The sequence below is a fragment of the Oncorhynchus keta genome, unplaced genomic scaffold (genome assembly GCF_023373465.1).
Source record: "Oncorhynchus keta strain PuntledgeMale-10-30-2019 unplaced genomic scaffold, Oket_V2 Un_contig_1253_pilon_pilon, whole genome shotgun sequence".
Taxonomy (NCBI): domain Eukaryota; kingdom Metazoa; phylum Chordata; class Actinopteri; order Salmoniformes; family Salmonidae; genus Oncorhynchus; species Oncorhynchus keta.
In genome coordinates, this window is record NW_026277906.1 from 72544 (window position 1) to 92733 (window position 20190).

The 20190-nt window shown below is 43.1% G+C and overlaps 2 protein-coding genes across 2 annotated transcripts; both read right to left on the reverse strand.

The window, feature by feature from the left end:
* Positions 1-1879: 1879 nt before the first annotated feature.
* Positions 1880-9049, reverse strand: LOC127917963 (zinc finger protein 239-like). The gene is made up of 2 exons (XM_052501120.1): positions 8522-9049; positions 1880-2686 (listed from the first exon to the last, which is right to left on the reverse strand). The coding sequence occupies exons 1-2, from the start codon at positions 8847-8849 to the stop codon at positions 1899-1901; spliced, it is 1116 nt and encodes a 371-aa protein (XP_052357080.1). The 5' UTR covers positions 8850-9049; the 3' UTR covers positions 1880-1898.
* Positions 9050-18008: 8959 nt separating this feature from the next.
* LOC127917964 (gastrula zinc finger protein XlCGF17.1-like) lies at positions 18009-19390 on the reverse strand (the record flags this gene model as incomplete). The annotated part of the gene is made up of 1 exon (XM_052501121.1): positions 18009-19390. A coding segment is annotated over one exon (996 nt), but the record flags the coding sequence as incomplete, so codon positions are not given.
* Between the last annotated feature and the right edge of the window lie 800 nt (positions 19391-20190).

Sequence of the window (20190 nt, forward strand, 5' to 3'; positions counted from 1 at the left end):
TATATAGTTGTTTCTGTGTTGTTGTTACTACTAGCCACCTAGTGTTTTAATGAAGTTGGCGTTTACTAAAGGTACTGAATAAGACTCACACATGTCACTCTTTACCCAGATTTTAGCAGAGATGCAGAGAAGCATATTTATTTTCTTTAACAGAAAGAACCACCAGTCAGGAGGATACAGACAGACCAAGAGATATGCAGAAAAATTAACATATTTTTTGACGTAGAATTAAGCATAATGATTATGGTTTTATATATATTTATATAATATTATTATGATTACCCTCTCTATCTGTCTACTTCTCTCCTTCCCTCTCTCTCTCTTGTCCATTTCTCTCCTTCTCTCTTACCCACCTGCCCTCTCTCTCTCTCTGTCTATTTCTCTCTCTCTTTTGACCCTCACAATACACCCAACACAGTTGACTCATTCTCAAACACATGAGCTTTTTTATACTTGTTACAATACTCAATTGAATAAAATAAAAATCATTACCCTCAGGTATTACGGTGTGATTTGTATAAGACAAATACAGATTCAACTAAAATATAAGAGAACTACATATTTATCAACAACATGACATTTGGAGCAGTGTATGAATATGTAGAACTGACTCAATGTTCTGTTAGCTGGTTCAATGTTCCGTTAGCTGGTTCAATGTTCTGTTAGCTGGTTCAATGTTCTGTTAGCTGGTTCAACGTTCTGTTAGCTGGTTCAATGTTCCGTTAGCTGGTTCAATGTTCTGTTCTGTTAGCTGGTTCAATGTTCCGTTAGCTGGTTCAATGTTCTGTTAGCTGGTTCAATGTTCCGTTAGCTGGTTCACTGTTCAGTTAGCTGGTTTAATGTTCTGTTAGCTGGTTCAACGTTCCGTTAGCTGGTTCAACGTTCTGTTAGCTGGTTCAGCGTTCTGTTAGCTGGTTCAACGTTCCGTTAGCTGGTTCAACGTTCCGTTAGCTGGTTCAATGTTCCGTTAGCTGGTTCAATGTTCCGTTAGCTGGTTCAATGTTCCGTTAGCTGGTTCAATGTTCCGTTAGCTGGTTCAATGTTCCGTTAGCTGGTTCAATGTTCTGTTAGCTGGTTCAACGTTCCGTTAGCTGGTTCAACGTTCTGTTAGCTGGTTCAGCGTTCTGTTAGCTGGTTCAACGTTCTGTTAGCTGGTTCAACGTTCCGTTAGCTGGTTCAATGTTCCGTTAGCTGGTTCAACGTTCCGTTAGCTGGTTCAGCGTTCCGTTAGCTGGTTCAACGTTCCGTTAGCTGGTTCAACGTTCCGTTAGCTGGTTCAATGTTCCGTTAGCTGGTTCAACGTTCCGTTAGCTGGTTCAACGTTCTGTTAGCTGGTTCAACGTTCTGTTAGCTGGTTCAATGTTCCGTTAGCTGGTTCAATGTTCCGTTAGCTGGTTCAATGTTCTGTTAGCTGGTTCAATGTTCTGTTAGCTGGTTCAACGTTCCGTTAGCTGGTTCAACGTTCCGTTAGCTGGTTCAACGTTCTGTTAGCTGGTTCAATGTTCCGTTAGCTGGTTCAATGTTCTGTTAGCTGGTTCAAGCTGGTTCAAGGTCTGGTGTTGGATGTCATTCTACACTCTGTGTTCTACTACCCAGGTCTGGTGTTGGAGATCATTCTACACTCGGTGTTCTACTACCCAGGTCATTCTACACTCTGTGTTCTACTACCCAGGTCTGGTGTTGGAGATCATTCTACACTCTGTGTTCTACTACCCAGGTCTGGTGTTGGAGATCATTCTACACTCTGTGTTCTACTACCCAGGTCATTCTACACTCTGTGTTCTACTACCCAGGTCTGGTGTTGGAGATCATTCTACACTCTGTGTTCTACTACCCAGGTCTGGTGTTGGAGATCATTCTACACTCTGTGTTCTACTACCCAGGTCTGGTGTTGGAGATCATTCCACACTCTGTGTTCTTCTACCTAGGTCTGGATCTTCTTCATGTATTTTCTGATGTTTAATCAGAGACATTAGATGGGAGTATCTCTTCTCACATTGATCACAGCTATGAGGCTTTCCTACTGTGTGTGTTCGCTGGTGTTGTGTCAGGTTGCTTAAAGTAGCAAAACTCTTCCCGCAATCAGAGCAGTGGTAATGCTTCTCTCCTGTGTGTGTACGCTGGTGTGATATCAGTGCACTCGAGGTGGTACAGCTCTTTCCACAGTCAGAGCAGTGGTAAGGCTTCTCTCCTGTGTGTGTTCGCTGGTGTGTTATCAATCCGCTTGAAGTAGAAAAGCTCTTCGCGCAGTCGGAGCAGTGGTACGGTTTCTCTCCGGTGTGTATTCTCTTGTGTACGGTCAGGTTCGCTGATTGAATGAATCTCTTCCCACACTGATCACAGCAATAAGGCTTTTCTCCTGTGTGTGTTTTCTGATGTCTTATCAGCTGGCTTGAGGTAGCAAAGCTCATTCCACAGTCAGAGCAGTGGTACGGTTTTTCTCCCGTGTGTATTCTGTGGTGTGTTGCCAGGCCTCCCGCCTTAGCAAAACTCTTCCCACATTGATCACAGCTATGAGATTTTTCTCCTGCGTTGATTCTCTGATGTCTTTTAAGTTCTGTTGAATGGATTAATCTCTGCGGGTGTTTCTTGATGTGTTCTGACGTGGAGAGACTCTTCTCAACCTCGTCAGCATCATGTTGTTGTTGAGGCTCCCCGGAGGACCCAAGATAGTCACGTCTCTCTCCTGTTTGGACAACAAAGTCACACAAAGTCAATATAGTGAATTATTTTACGAACTTTTTTTTTTCTTTTTTTACACATTTCTTCTAACCTTTAATGAACCATTTACCCACTTCCCCAGTCAGATTAACTCACGGATACCAGTTTGAACAAGGAGAACCATTCACTTCCCCAGTCAGATTAACTCACGGATACCAGTTTGAACAAGGAGAACCATTCACTTCCCCAGTCAGATTAACTCACGGATACCAGTTTGAACAAGGAGAACCATTCACTTCCCCAGTCAGATTAACTCACAGATACCAGTTTGAACAAGGAGAACCATTCACTTCCCCAGTCAGATTAACTCACAGATACCAGTTTGAACAAGGAGAACCATTCACTTCCCCAGTCAGATTAACTCACGGATACCAGTTTGAACAAGGAGAACCATTCACTTCCCCAGTCAGATTAACTCACGGATACCAGTTTGAACAAGGAGAACCATTCACTTCCCCAGTCAGATTAACTCACAGATACCAGTTTAGACAAGGAGAACCATTCACTTCCCCAGTCAGATTAACTCACGGATACCAGTTTGAACAAGGAGAACCATTCACTTCCCCAGTCAGATTAACTCACAGATACCAGTTTAGACAAGGAGAACCATTCACTTCCCCAGTCAGATTAACTCACGGATACCAGTTTGAACAAGGAGAACCATTTACCTTCCCCAGTCAGATTAACTCACGGATACCAGTTTGAACAAGAAGAACCATTCACTTCCCCAGTCAGATTAACTCACGGATACCAGTTTGGTCTCTGTGTCCAGTATTGAAGGGACGTTAGTGGTAGATTTGCGAGCTAATCCGTTAGCACAGTGACTGGAAGTCTATGATATCTGCTAGCATTAACTAATAGTACTAAACTAATAAGACAGTCAAGTGATGAACAGCAGTAGCGTCTATTTATTTTAATTGTATTTATTTCACCTTTATTTAACCAGGTAGGCTAGTCGAGAACACCTTTATTTAACCAGGTAGGCTAGTCGAGAACACCTTTATTTAACCAGGTAGGCTAGTTGAGAACACCTTTATTTAACCAGGTAGGCTAGTCGAGAACACCTTTATTTAACCAGGTAGGCTAGTTGAGAACACCTTTATTTAACCAGGTAGGCTAGTCGAGAACACCTTTATTTAACCAGGTAGGCTAGTCGAGAACACCTTTATTTAACCAGGTAGGCTAGTCGAGAACACCTTTATTTAACCAGGTAGGCTAGTTGAGAACACCTTTATTTAACCAGGTAGGCTAGTTGAGAACACCTTTATTTAACCAGGTAGGCTAGTCGAGAACACCTTTATTTAACCAGGTAGGCTAGTCGAGAACACCTTTATTTAACCAGGTAGGCTAGTCGAGAACACCTTTATTTAACCAGGTAGGCTAGTTGAGAACACCTTTATTTAACCAGGTAGGCTAGTTGAGAACACCTTTATTTAACCAGGTAGGCTAGTTGAGAACACCTTTATTTAACCAGGTAGGCTAGTTGAGAACACCTTTATTTAACCAGGTAGGCTAGTTGAGAACACCTTTATTTAACCAGGTAGGCTAGTTGAGAACACCTTTATTTAACCAGGTAGGCTAGTTGAGAACACCTTTATTTAACCAGGTAGGCTAGTTGAGAACACCTTTATTTAACCAGGTAGGCTAGTTGAGAACACCTTTATTTAACCAGGTAGGCTAGTTGAGAACACCTTTATTTAACCAGGTAGGCTAGTTGAGAACACCTTTATTTAACCAGGCAGGCTAGTTGAGAACAAGTTCTCATTGACAACTGCGACCTGGCCAAGAATAAAGCAAAGCAGTTCGACACAAACAACGACACAGAGTTACACATGGAACAAACAAACATACAGTCTATTATATAATAGAAAATGTCTATATACAGTGTGCGCAAATGAGGTAGGATAAGAGAGGTAAGGCAATAAATAGGCCATAGTGGTTAAATAATTACAATTTAGCAATTAAACACTGGAATGGTAGATGTGCAGAAGATGAGTGTACAAGTAGAGATATTGTGGTGTAAAGGAGCAAAATAAATAAAAGAAATAACAGTATGGGGATGAGGTAGTTGGATGGGCTATTTACAGATGGGCTATGTACAGGTGCAGTGATCTGTGAGCTGCTCTGACAGCTGGTGCTTAAAGCTAGTGAGGGAGATATGAGTCTCCAGCTTCAGTGATTTTGCAGTTCGTTCCAGTCATTGACAGCAGAGAACTGGGAGGAAAGGCGGCCGAAGGAGGATTTGGCTTTTGGGGTGACCAATGAGATATACCTGCTGGAGCGCGTGCTACGAGTGGGTGCTGCTATGGTGACCAGTGAGCTGAGATAAGGCGGGGCTTTTCCTAGCAAAGACTTACAGATGACCTGGAGCCAGTGGGTTTGGCGACGAATATGAAGCAATGACCAGCCAACGAGAGCATACAGGTTGCAGTGGTGGGTAGTGTATGGTGCTTTGGTGACAAAACTGATGGCACTGTGATAGACTGCATCCAATTTGCTGAGTTAGAGTGTTGGAAGCTATTTTGTAGATGACATCGGCGAAGTCGAGGATCCTCTCTGTCAGATTGGACGGGGAGCTATTTTCTGGTCTCTCCAGAGATGTTCGGTTGGGTTCAAGTTCAGGCTCTGGCTGCTCTGCGATCCTTACTAGTCTCCCAGTCCCTGCCGCTGAAAAATATCCCCACCGCATGGTGCTGCCACCACTATGCTTCACCGTAGGGATGCTGCCACCACCATGCTTCACCGTAGGGATGGTGCCAGGTTTCCTCCAGACATGATGATCAGAGTGAACATTGAGTTCTTGATCACCAAGGCCCTTCCCCCTGATTGCTCAGTTTGGCCGGGCAGCCAGATCTAGGAAGAGTCTTGGTGGTTCTAAACTTCTTCCATTTAATAATGATTGAGGCCAATGTGTTCTTGGGGACCTTCAATGCTGCAGACATTTTTGGTATCCTTCCCCCAGAACTGTGCCTCGACACGATCCTGTCCTGTCTTCCTTCTACCTCATGGCTTGGCTTTTTTGTGCTCTGACATGCACTGTCAACTGTGGGACCTTATATAGACACCTTTCCAAATCATGTTCAATTCATTGAATTTACCACAGGTGGGACTCAAATTAAATTGTAGAAACATCTCAAGGATGACCAATGGAAACAGGATGCACCTGAACTCAATTTCGATGTCTGTCACAGAGCCTTTGTTGTAGAACTATGAGGAAGTCAAGACAGGTCTTTTATACATCTATTGTTGCCTGGAGACTGCTGTTGTTGGCTTCTGGGTCAAAATACAACCACCTGGGTCTCACCCAAACGACCCAGAAGGCTGGAGCGTATACCACCTGGGTCTCACCCAAACGACCCATAAGGCTGGAGCGTATACCACCTGGGTCTCACCCAAACGACCCAGAAGGCTGGAGCGTATACCACCTGGGTCTCACCCAAACGACCCAGAAGGCTGGAGCGTATACCACCTGGGTCTCACCCAAACGACCCAGAAGGCTGGAGGGTATACCACCTGGGTCTCACCCAAACTACCCAGAAGACCGTCGGCTTTCTCCAATTTCGCTCCAGTAGCTCTTCACTTCACGAGCTCAGGGCCCGGCCCAGAATGCATCTGTCGTCTATTTACGTGCTTCTATTATCCCCTTAGTCTACTGTCATGGAGTTCACTCAAATATTTTACATATAGAAACTGATAAAACACACAGGTACAAAATCAAAGTGACTTACAAAGATGAGGACCAAGAGCAAGAGGAGTGTGGTGATGGACTGAGGACCAAGAGAGGGAATGTGGTGATGGACTGAGGACCAAGAGCAAGAGAGGGAGTGTGGTGATGGACTGAGGACCAAGAGAGGGAGTGTGGTGATGGACTGAGGACCAAGAGAGGGAGTGTGGTGATGGACTGAGGACCAAGAGAGGGAGTGTGGTGATGGACTGAGGACCAAGAGAGGGAGTGTGGTGATGGACTGAGGACCAAGAGAGGGAGTGTGGTGATGGACTGAGGACCAAGAGAGGGAGTGTGGTGATGGACTGAGGACCAAGAGAGGGAATGTGGTGATGGACTGAGGACCAAGAGCAAGAGAGGGAGTGTGGTGATGGACTGAGGACCAAGAGAGGGAGTGTGGTGATGGACTGAGGACAAAGAGAGGGAGTGTGGTGATGGACTGAGGACCAAGAGAGGGAGTGTGGTGATGGACTGAGGACCAAGAGAGGGAGTGTGGTGATGGACTGAGGACCAAGAGAGGGAGTGTGGTGATGGACTGAGGACCAAGAGAGGGAGTGTGGTGATGGACTGAGGACCAAGAGAGGGAGTGTGGTGATGGACTGAGGACCAAGAGAGGGAGTGTGGTGATGGACTGAGGACCAAGAGAGGGAGTGTGGTGATGGACTGAGGACCAAGAGAGGGAGTGTGGTGATGGACTGAGGACCAAGAGAGGGAGTGTGGTGATGGACTGAGGACCAAGAGAGGGAGTGTGGTGATGGACTGAGGACAAAGAGAGGGAGTGTGGTGATGGACTGAGGACCAAGAGAGGGAGTGTGGTGATGGACTGAGGACCAAGAGAGGGAGTGTGGTGATGGACTGAGGACCAAGAGAGGGAGTGTGGTGATGGACTGAGGACCAAGAGAGGGAGTGTGGTGATGGACTGAGGACCAAGAGAGGGAGTGTGGTGATGGACTGAGGACCAAGAGAGGGAGTGTGGTGATGGACTGAGGACCAAGAGAGGGAGTGTGGTGATGGACTGTCCACAACTAAATAATCTGAACAGACACGTATCCCAAAAGCAATGGTGGTGTAGATTACTAGATGCACATGCTAAAAGAATGGAAAAAGTAGATAGATAACTAAGTGTGTCATTGTAGCAAAGTATTTATAAACCAAAAAAATCTGATCTCTTAAACGGTTAGTTAATTTTGGTTTTATTATCTATACTATAGGCCATAATTGATTTTTTGGCCCAATAGGCCTGGCATTTTCCCACGTTCAAGGAGCGCTTTCCGTTTTGATTTTTGCCTAAAACCTTTTGGCCTATCTATAGAAAAATCTCTAATCTGCATCTCTGCCTGTCAAGAGTGACCAAATGGGTGTTTAGCTCCCCAGGGGCTCTGCATCTCTGCCCAGCCTGTCAAGAGTGGCCTGAAGGGCGTTTAGCATCCCCAGGGGCTCTGCATCTCTGCCCAGCCTGTCAAGAGTGACCAAATGGGTGTTTAGCTCCCCCAGGGGCTCTGCATCTCTGCCCAGCCTGTCAAGAGTGGCCTGAAGGGCGTTTAGCATCCCCGGGGCTCTGCATCTCTGCCCAGCCTGTCAAGAGTGGCCTGAAGGGTGTTTAGCTTCCCCAGTGGCTCTGCATGTGTGGAGAGGATATTCTCCAGCCACCATCGCATGAGCCTGAAGCCCCAGACTGGCCAAACTCGTGTTTCTAAAAATGAATTCAAAGGCACTAAGTCACTAGTTTTCCCCATTTATTTTATATTTAACTCACAGGCTATAGGCTATACAGTTCAGACTGTAATGATTTAATAGAACAAAATGTTGTTTAAAATGCTGAGCGTATTTCTTTGTTGGCTATAGCCTTGAAATAATTAAAATAATATAACCTACATTATTTAATTTTTTTAAAGAAAGTTTAAGTTCATAAGTTCTATTCTTCAAGAAACAACGGCTATTTATAGTCCAAAAACAGATGTAGGAACTGCAGATTGACCCTTTTGAAATCACACATCAGTTCAACTGCAGATTGACCCTTTTGAAATCACACATCAGTTCAACTGCAGATGTTGTGACCCTGTTCTGAAGACTTACTGGTGTTAATCAGGTCTCCTGTCTCCTCCTCCTCTTCTTCCTCCTTTTTCGATATGACAGTCATCTCCTCTTTCACTCCAAAAACCGCATCCTCCTCTTTCTTTTCCTCCTCTTCTTTTACAGTCACATCTTCCTCCTCTTTAACTCTGAATGCGTCTTTCTCATCTTTCACTGTAACAGCCTCACCTTCTACTTCTTGTTTTACTGTAACAACCTCCTCTTGATTCTCCTCTTTCACGACAACATTCAGCCACAGACCCTCTTTCTCCGTCCAGCAGACCTCCTCCTCCTCTTCTTCTTTAACAAGAGGAGAGCTTAGTGAACTCATGGTCAAGGATGATAGCTAGCTAGTTAGCATTAGCCACTAGCCTTAGCCTACTAGCCTAAGGCCAATTTATCAAACCGGGCTACCTGACTAATAACAACAGAGTAAATGTTAATTTAAACGGGATAAGACGACAAAAAGTGTGTTTAAAATACAGTGGTTAATATACACCGAAACCATGTAAAGAGCTTTAATATTTTCGTTTTTTAAATTTGAGCTAGCAAGCTACCATAGTGGCCGTGTTGTTGTTGTTGTTGAAGACGCCGTCCACTAGATTATACGTCACACCGGCGACACCAAATCAATGATCCACATCCGCTGAACGGAAACCAGTTGATTTTATTATCGAGACAACAACAAAAGTGAATCACTTTCAATTACTTTTTTTTTTTTTCAAGTATAACAAAAAAATATATATAACGTTACAACATACAGTACAATAGTAATGATACTTATAGTTGATAAATTCACTTTCACGGTGATCACTTGAAACAATGTGTATCTTTTACACACACACACTCCTGATAGGTAGGAAAACACACACGGTGTGTTCTGATTGGATAAGGAGTTGATTAATGCAACATACCAGTACACACACACTCCTGATAGGTAGGAAAACACACACGGTGTGTTCTGATTGGATAAGGAGTTGATTAATGCAACATACCAGTACACACACACACATGTAGGCCCCCCAGTACTAAACACATGTAGTGGACTGATTCTAGCAGAGCCAGGGGGTTTTGTAAGATGTTTACACACAGAAAATAATCCTGTAAGGCACTGTGTTATTTTTGAGTTTGCTCAATTTCCCCAAAAAGAATAGAGAGGCGTTCCTAATTATATATAAAAATAAAGTGCATTTCTTCATGTCAGATTTGTTTGTTGTTGACATCTGTAACAGAGCCTTCTGTGGCTCAGTTGGTAGAGCATGGCGCTTGTTACGCCAGGGTAGTGGGTTCGATTCCCGGGACCACCCATACGTAGAATGTATGCACACATGACTGTAAGTCGCTTTGGATAAAAGCGTCAGCTAAATGGCATATATTATTATTATATTATTATTATTATTATTATTATTATTATATTAACTATCTCCCAAATAAATGTTTTAACTGTTACTGGGGTTCATATCTTGTAAAACGACAGGGGGGGGCAATTTGAATGTCATGCTTATTGTATTACTTAAAAGTGGAACATCAATTTAACCTCTTCGGTCTAAGGGGCGGTATTTTGACGTCTAGATGAAAAGTGTGCCCAGAGTAAACTGCCTGCTACTCGGGCCCAGGAGATAGGATCTGCATATCATTGGTAGATTTGGATAAAAAACTAAGTTTCTAAGTTTCTAAAGCTGTTAAAATATTGTAAGTTAAAACCACCATCCCCCCCAAAAAACGTCATCCCACCACTGATTTCAATGGCTGTTAAACCCCCCCCCCCCCAAAAAAAAACGTCATCCCACCACTGATTTCAATGGCTGCCACTTTTATAACAGGGTGAAATGGTTTCCGCTTGCAGTTCCTAGGGCTTCCACTAGATGTCAACATTATGTTATGTGATGGGTGCTGTCCAGACTTGCAGTTCCTAGGGCTTCCACGAGATGTCAACATTATGTTATGTTATGTTATGGGTGCTGTCCAGACTTGCAGTTCCTAGGGCTTCCACTAGATGTCAACATTATGTTATGTGATGTGATGGGTACTGTCCAGACTTGCAGTTCCTAGGGCTTCCACTAGATGTCAACATTATGTAATGTTATGGGTGCTGTCCAGACTTGCACTTCCTAGGGCTTCCACTGATGTCAACATTATGTGATGTGATGGGTGCTGTCCAGACTTGCAGTTCCTAGGGCTTCCACTAGATGTCAACATTATGTTATGTGATGGGTGCTGTCCAGACTTGCAGTTCCTAGGGCTTCCACTAGATGTCAACATTATGTAATGTTATGGGTGCTGTCCAGACTTGCACTTCCTAGGGCTTCCACTGATGTCAACATTATGTGATGTGATGGGTGCTGTCCAGACTTGCAGTTCCTAGGGCTTCCACTAGATGTCAACATTATGTTATGTGATGTGATGGGTGCTGTCCAGACTTGCAGTTCCTAGGGCTTCCACTAGATGTCAACATTATGTTATGTGATGGGTGCTGTCCAGACTTGCAGTTCCTAGGGCTTCCACTAGATGTCAACATTATGTTATGTGATGGGTGCTGTCCAGACTTGCAGTTCCTAGGGCTTCCACTAGATGTCAACATTATGTTATGTGATGTGATGGGTGCTGTCCAGACTTGCAGTTCCTAGGGCTTCCACTAGATGTCAACATTATGTTATGGGTGCTGTCCAGACTTGCAGTTCCTAGGGCTTCCACTAGATGTCAACATTATGTTATGTGATGGGTGCTGTCCAGACTTGCAGTTCCTAGGGCTTCCACTAGATGTCAACATTATGTTATGTGATGTGATGGGTACTGTCCAGACTTGCAGTTCCTAGGGCTTCCACTAGATGTCAACATTGTGTTATGTGATGTGATGGGTGCTGTCCAGACTTGCAGTTCCTAGGGCTTCCACTAGATGTCAACATTATGTTATGTGATGTGATGGGTACTGTCCAGACTTGCAGTTCCTAGGGCTTCCACTAGATGTCAACATTATGTTATGTTATGTGATGTGATGGGTGCTGTCCAGACTTGCAGTTCCTAGGGCTTCCACTAGATGTCAACATTATGTTATGTTATGTGATGTGATGGGTGCTGTCCAGACTTGCAGTTCCTAGGGCTTCCACTAGATGTCAACATTATGTGATGTGATGGGTGCTGTCCAGACTTGCAGTTCCTAGGGCTTCCACTAGATGTCAACATTATGTTATGTGATGTGATGGGTGCTGTCCAGACTTGCAGTTCCTAGGGCTTCCACTAGATGTCAACATTATGTTATGTGATGTGATGGGTACTGTCCAGACTTGCAGTTCCTAGGGCTTCCACTAGATGTCAACATTATGTTATGTGATGTGATGGGTGCTGTCCAGACTTGCAGTTCCTAGGGCTTCCACTAGATGTCAACATTCGTTAGAAAGAGTTTCAGGCTGGGTTTTTTGGTAAAATGAGCCAGAAATTGTAGTTTTTCTAGGTGGCTCCCATTTTGTCTGTCGTGTTTTCATGCGCATGATTGAGAGCGCGTCCTTTGGTATTTTTCTGCGGTAAAGATAATAACGATTCTCCGTCTTAAATTTGATTGTTTATTTGCGTATTAGGGTAGCTGAGGATTGATTATAAACGTTGATTGACTTGTTTGGATACGTTTGGGATTCATTTTGTAAAGCATTTTGATGGAGGGAAACTGGGTGGATTATTGACTGAAGCGCGCCAGCTAAACTGAGTTTTTATGGATATAAAGAATGACTTTATCAAACAAAATGACCATTTGTGATATAACTGGGACCTTTTGGAGTGCCAACAGAAGAAGATCTTCAAAAGGCATTTATTATATCGCTATTTCTGACTTTTGTGTCGCACCTCCTTGGTTGAAAATTATTTGTTATGGATTTGTGTGCTGGGCACCGTCCTCAGATAATCGCATGGTTTGCTTTGAATAAAGCCTTTTTGAAATCTGACACGTTGGCTGGATTAACAACAATTTAAGCTTTATTTTGGTGTATTGCACTTGTGATTGCATGAAAGTTGAATATTTATAGTAATTTAATTTGTCAAGTTGGCCAGGTGGGACAGTAGCGTCCCACTGATCGCAAGAAATCATTCAAGTCACGATTGTGTCCCAAAGTTGATGGGCGTGTCCCCGAAGTTGATGGGTGTGTCCTGAAGTTGATGGGTGTGTCCTGAAGTTGATGGGCGTGTCCCCGAAGTTGATGGGCGTGTCCCCGAAGTTGATGGGTGTGTCCCTGAAGTTGATGGGTGTGTCCTGAAGTTGATGGGTGTGTCCTGAAGTTGATGGGCGTGTCCCCGAAGTTGATGGGTGTGTCCTGAAGTTGATGGGTGTGTCCTGAAGTTGATGGGCGTGTCCCTGAAGTTGATGGGCGTGTCCCGAAGTTGATGTGTGTGTCCTGAAGTTGATGGGTGTCCCGAAGTCACCCTCAAAGTTTTGTCAGCAACACAAAGGAGGGCCCTCCTAGTGAGCTGGTAGGGGTGAGGGGAGGGGGGTACTCAGAGGTCCCTCCTAACGAGCTGGTAGGGGTGAGGGGAGGGGGGAGGTTGGTACTCAGAGGAGCTCCCTCCTAGTAAGCTGGTAGGGTTGAGGGGGGGGTTGGTACTCAGAGGAAGGCCCTCCTAGTGAGCTGGTAGGGGTGAGGGGGGTTGGTACTCAGAGGAGGTCCCTCCTAGTGAGCTGGTAGGGGTGAGGGGAGGGGGGTTGGTACTCAGAGGGTACTCCTAGTGAGCTGGTAGGGGTGAGGGGTTGATACTCAGAGGGTCCTCCAAGTGAGCTGGTGGGGGTGAGGGGGGGGGTTGGTACTCAGAGGAGGGCCCTCCAGTGAGCTGGTAGTTATTAATGGATTTATCAATGAAAACATGGTCAACAATACATGTTATTAATGAAAACATGGTAAACAATACATGTTATTAATGAAAACATGGTAAACAATACATGTTATTAATGAAAACATGGTAAACAATACATGTTATTAATGGACCTGATTTATCAATGACAACATGGTAAACAATACATGTTATTAATGAAAACATGGTCAACAATACATGTTATTAATGAAAACATGGTAAACAATACATGTTATGAATGGACCTGATTTATCAATGACAACATGGTAAACAATACATGTTATTAATGAACCTGATTTATCAATGACAACATGGTCAACAATACATGTTATTAATGAAAACATGGTCAACAATACATGTTATTAATGAAAACATGGTAAACAATACATGTTATTAATGGACCTGATTTATCAATGACAACATGGTAAACAATACATGTTATTAATGGACCTGATTTATCAATGAAAACATGGTCAACAATACATGTTATTAATGAACCTGATTTATCAATGAAAACATGGTCAACAATACATGTTATTAATGAAAACATGGTCAACAATACATGTTATTAATGGACCTGATTTATCAATGAAAACATGGTCAACAATACATGTTATTAATAATATAATAATAATATATGCCATTTAGCTGACGCTTTTATCCAAAGCGACTTACAGTCATGTGTGCATACATTCTACGTATGGGTGGTCCCGGGAATTGAACCCACTACCCTGGCGTTACAAGCGCCATGCTCTACCAACTAAGCCACAGAAGGACCACATATTAATGAAAACATGGTCAACAATACATGTTATTAATGAAAACATGGTAAACAATACATGTTATTAAAGAGCGTCTGCTAAATGACTTAAATGTAAATGTACCTGATTTATCAATGAAAACATGGTCAACAATACATGTTATTAATGAAAACATGGTAAACAATACATGTTATTAATGAAAACATGGTAAACAATACATGTTATTAATGAAAACATGATAAACAATACATGTTATTAATGAACCTGATTTATCAATGAAAACATGGTAAACAATACATGTTATTAATGAAAACATGGTAAATAATACATGTTATTAATGGACCTGATTTATCAATGAAAACATGGTAAACAATACATGTTATTAATGGACCTGATTTATCAATGACAACATGAGTCTAACAGTTCTACTAAGACTAGTGTGGCTGGAGTCTTTGACCATTTTTAGGGCCTTCCTCTGACACCGCCTGGTATAGAGGTCCTGGATGGCAGGAAGCTGTGTGATGTAATAGGCCGTTCGCACTACCCTCTGTAGTGCCTTGCGGTCTGAGGCCGAACAGTTGCCATACCAGGCAGTGATGCAACCAGTGCAACCATGCTCTCGGTGGTGCAGCTGTAGAACCTTTTGAGGATCTGAGGACCCATGCCAAATCTTTTCTGTCTCCTGATGGGGAATAGGTTTAGTCGTGCCCTCTTCGTGACTGTCTTGGTGTGTTTGGACCATGTTAGTTTGTTGGTGATGTGGACACCAAGGAACTTGAAGCTCTCAACCTGCTCCACAAGAGCCCCGTCGATGAGAATGGGGCCGTGCTTGGTCCTCCTTTTCCTGTAGTCCACAATCATCTCCTTAGTCTTGGTTACGTTGAGGAGAGGTTGTTATTCTGGCACCACACAGCCAGGTCCCTGACCTCCTCCCTATAGGCTGTCTCGTCGTCGTCGGTGATCAGGCCTACCACTGTCATCGGTAAACTTAATGATGGTGTTGAGTCGTGCCTGTCCGTGCAGTCATGAGTGAACAGTGAGTACAGGAGGGGACTAAGCACACACCCCTGAGGGGCCCCAGTGTTGAGGATCAGCGTGGCAGATGTTGTTACCGACCCTTACCACCTGGGGGCGGGCCGTCAGGAAGTCCAGGATCCAGTTGCAGAGGGAAGTGTTTTGCCCCAGAGTCCTTAGCTTATTGATGAGCTTTGAGGGCACTATGGTGTTGAACTGAGCTGTCGTCAATGAATAGGATTCTCACATAGGTGTTCCAGGTGGGAAAGGGCAGTGTGAAGTGCAATAGAGATTGCATCTGTATCTGTTGGTGCTGTATGCAATTTGGAGTGGGTCTAGGGTTTCTGTGACGATGCTGTTGATGTGAGCCATGACCAGCCTTTCATCGCACTTCATGGCTACAGACGTGAGTGCTACGGGTCGGTAGTCATTTAGGCAGGTTACCTTAGTGTTCTTGGGCACTGGCTGGTGCTCTCATGCATGTTTCAGTGTTATTTGCCTCGAAGTGAGCATAGAAGTAGTTTAGCTGGTCTGGTAGGCTCATGTCACTGGGCAGCTCATGGCTGTGCTTCCTTTGGGAGTCTGTAATGGTTTACAAGCCATGTCTGAAGAGCGTCAGAAGTACGATTAAAACCCATCTAACAGAACACAGAGCCGGAGTAGTACGATTCGATCTTAGTCCTGTATTGACGCTTTGCCTGTTTGATGGTTCGTCGGAGGGCATAGCGGGATTTCTTTTAGCTTCCGGGTTAGAGTCCCGCTCTTGAAAGTGGCAGCTCTAGCCTTTAGCTCAGTGCGGATGTTACCTGTAAATTCATGGCTTCTGGTTGGGGTATGTACGTACGGTCAATGTTGGGACGACGTCCTCGATGCACTTGTTGATGAAGCCAATGACTGATATGGTGTACTCCTCAATGCAATGCGGAGAAATCCCGGAACATATTCTAGTCTGTGATAGCAAAACAGTCCTTGTAGTTTAGCATCTGCTCCCTCTGACCACCGTTTTATTGATAGAGTCACTGGTGCTTCCTGCTTTAATTTTTTCCTTGTAAGCAGGAATCAGGAGGATAGAATTATGATCAGATTTGCCAAATGGAAGGTGAGGGAGAGCTTTGTACGTGTGTATAGAGTTTTCTCCTCTTGCACATTTAACATGTTGATAGAGATTAGGTAAAACTGATTTACATTTCCTGCATTTAAAGTCCCCGGCCACTAGGAGCGCCGCCTCTGGATGAGCACTTTCTTGTTTGCTTATGGCGGAACACAGCTCATTCAATGCTGTCTTAGTGCCATCCTCCAGCTGTTTATATACCACAGTCATAGAATACGGTTGAAAACTCTCTAGGTAGATAGTGTGGTCTACAGCTTATCATGAGAAACTCTACCTCAGAACAGCAATAGCTCTAGACTTCCTAAGATATAGTGCAGTTGTTTACAAAAATACATAGTCTGCCGCAGTCTGCCGTCCCTTGTCTAGGTAGATAGTGTGGTCTACAGCTTATCATGAGAAACTCTACCTCAGACCAGCAATAGCTCTAGACTTCCTAAGATATAGTGCAGTTGTATACAAATATACTGCCGCAGTCTGTCGTCCCTTGTCTTACCAGACGCCACTGTTCTATCTAGCGTTTAACCAGCTGTATGTTGTTAGTGTCGTCGTTCGGCCACGACTCAGTGAAGCATAAGATATTACAGTTTTGAATGTCCCGTTGGTAGTTTAATCTTCTGTTCTATCCTGCCGGTGCAGCATTTAACCAGCTGTATGTTGATAGTGTCGCTGCTCGGCCACGACTCAGTGAAGCATAAGATATTACAGCTTTGAATGTCCCGTTGGTAGTTTAATCTTCTGCGTAGGTCATCGATTTTATTGTCCAAAAGATTGCACATTTGCTAGCGAAATGGAAAGAAGTGGGGGCTTATTTGATCGTCTACGAATTCCCAGAAGGCAGCCCGCCCCTCCGGTCTCTTTATTTCTCCACCTCTTCACACAGATGGCAGGTTGTCCTGGAAACAGACACGCGAGGCTCTGGGCCTGTTCCCGAGGGAGCTGTTTATCAGAGTCGTCAGAGAAGAAAAATGTTTCTGCTAGTCCGTGAATAATCGCAGTCTTGATGTCTAGAAGTTATTTTCGGTCATAAGAGACAACATAATTTTTTTTAAAAGAGTTACAAACAATGCAAATAAACAATTTAAAAAACACAATCGGTTGGGGCCTTCTTCTCCGGCGCCATTCCAATCTCTGTTCTACTACCCAGGTCTGGTGTTGGAGATCATTCTACACTCTGTGTTCTACTACCCAGGTCTGGTGTTGGAGATCATTCTACACTCTGTGTTCTACTACCCAGGTCTAGTGTTGGAGATCATTCCAAACTCTGTGTTCTACTACCCAGGTCATTCTACACTCTGTATTCTACTACCCAGGTCTAGTGTTGGAGACCATTCTACACTCTGTGGTCTACTACCCAGGTCTGGTTTGGAGATCATTCTATGTTCTCTGGTGTAAAATCAGTTCACTCGAGGCAGTAAAAGTCATTCCACATACATCACAGCCGCTGGTTCTCTCTCTCGTGTGAATTCCTTGGTGAGATTGTAAAGACCGTGATGTTGAAAAACTCTTCCCAAAGTCAGGGCAGCAGTGAGGTTTATTTCCTGTGTGTACTCGCTGGTGTAAAACCAAATGTTCACCCCTTTGTTAATATGTATTGGCAATACTTCACTTAATGGTGAGGCATGGAATAATAAAACATGCATCTTTTGTCAGGCTGAATGTTTGAAATATGAGTAGGTGATTTAAGTCATGCTTCTTCAGGAGGGGAATAAAGACAATTAACATTTGAATGCTTTTAAAGAAATACTGGAGTGATGTCAGATTGTTAATAAAAATTGATTATAGTCCAATTTATTGTACTGCTTTCATGTGTGTTTATACACAAACATCTGCAACAATGATCAATTACATGTATTTTTTTAAACAAGCAGCTTTTTCAACTTGTAGAAAACCGCTGGCTACATTTTGAATGTTGAAGTGCTGCTACAATGTTAAGACATTCTACATTGTGACATCATTCAAATACTCCTACTACAATGTTAAGACATTCTACATTGTGACATCATTCAAATACTCCTACTACAATGTTAAGACATTCTACATTGTGACATCATTCAAATACTCCTACTACAATGTTAAAACATTCTACATTGTGACATCATTCAAATACTCCTACTACAATGTTAAAACATTCTACATTGTGACATTATTTAATTTATATCATGAAACAACTCCTTCATGTATTTTCTGATGTTTAATCAGAGATCTTTTATCAGAGTATCTCTTGTCACATTGATCACAGATATAAGGCTTCTGTCCTGTGTGTGTCCGCTGGTGAGATGTCAGGTGGCTTGATATAGTAAAACACTTCCCACATTGATCACAGCTATAAGGTTTCTCTCCTGTGTGTGTTCTCTGGTGTGAAGTCAGAGAGCTTGATATAGTAAAACACTTCCCACATTGATCACAGCTATAAGGTTTCTCTCCTGTGTGTATTCTCTGGTGTGAAGTCAGAGAGCTCAATATAGTAAAACACTTCCCACATTGATCACAGCTATAAGGTTTCTCTCCTGTGTGTGTTCTCTGGTGTGAAGTCAGAGAGCTCAATATAGTAAAACACTTCCCACATTGATCACAGCTATAAGGTTTCTCTCCTGTGTGTATTCTCTGGTGTCTTGTCAGATTGCTTGATGCAGCAAAACTCATCCCACATTGATCACAGCTATAAGGTTTCTTTCCTGTGTGTGTTCTCTGGTGTGAAGTCAGATTGCTTGATGCAGCAAAACTCATCCCACATTGATCACAGCTATAAGGTTTCTCTCCTGTGTGTGTTCTCTGGTGTGAAGTCAGATGGCTTGATATAGTAAAACACTTCCCACATTGATCACAGCTATAAGGTTTCTCTCCTGTGTGTGTTCTCTGGTGTGAAGTCAGATGGCTTGATATAGTAAAACTCCTCCCACATTGATCACAGCTATAAGGTTTCTCTCCAGTGTGTGTTCTCTGGTGTATTTTAAGTTCTGATAAAGATTTGCAACGCTTCCCACAGTGAGAGCAGCAGTGAGGATTCTTCCCTGTGGGTCTCTGCAGGTGTTTCTTGAGGAGTTCTGATGTGGAGAGACTCTTCTCTGCCTCTTCAGCATCATGATGTTGTTGAGGCTCCCCAGAGGATCCACAATAGTCACGTCTCTCTCCTGTGTGAACGACAAAGTCAGTAATTTGTCATTGTCGTGAATGTTTCAATGTTTTTACAAACTTTGACAATTTTCTTCTACCATTAATAAGACAGTCAAGTGAACAACAGTCAGTACTTGTCTTCATTTTTCACACAGTCAATTATTTTATTCTTCCAATAAATTATTACAGTTGCTGAAACATTAGGCAGTGATCCAGACGACTTTAGGTCACCAATATTATGATGGTTATTATAATATAGAGGGAGAGAGGGGACTGTATTATTATATAGAGGGAGAGAGGGGACTGTATTATTATATAGAGGGGACTGTATTATTATATAGAGGGAGAGAGGGGACTGTATTATTATATAGAGGGGACTGTATTATTATATAGAGGGGACTGTATTATTATATAGAGGGAGAGGGGACTGTATTATTATATAGAGGGGACTGTATTATTATATAGAGGGGACTGTATTATTATAGAGGGGACTGTATTATTATATAGAGGGAGAGGGGACTGTATTATTATATAGAGGGGACTGTATTATTATATAGAGGGAGAGGGGACTGTATTATTATATAGAGGGGACTGTATTATTATATAGAGGGGACTGTATTATTATATAGAGGAGACTGTATTATTATAGAGAGGGGACTGTATTATTATATAGAGGGAGAGAGGGGACTGTATTATTATATAGAGGGGACTGTATTATTATATAGGGGACTGTATTATTATATAGAGGGAGAGGGGACTGTATTATTATATAGAGGAGACTGTATTATTATATAGAGGGGACTGTATTATTATATAGAGGAGACTGTATTATTATAGAG

What these genes read in the sequence shown, in the direction of transcription:
- LOC127917963 (XM_052501120.1), bottom strand. Translation starts at nt 8,849, where the DNA reads ATGAGTTCACTAAGCTCTCCTCTTGTTAAAGAAGAAGAGGAGGAGGAG. An exon ending in AGGAGACCTGATTAACACCA is followed by an intron (nt 2,687 to 8,521) that starts GTAAGTCTTCAG and finishes TTGTCCAAACAG; the next exon opens with GAGAGAGACGTGACTATCTT.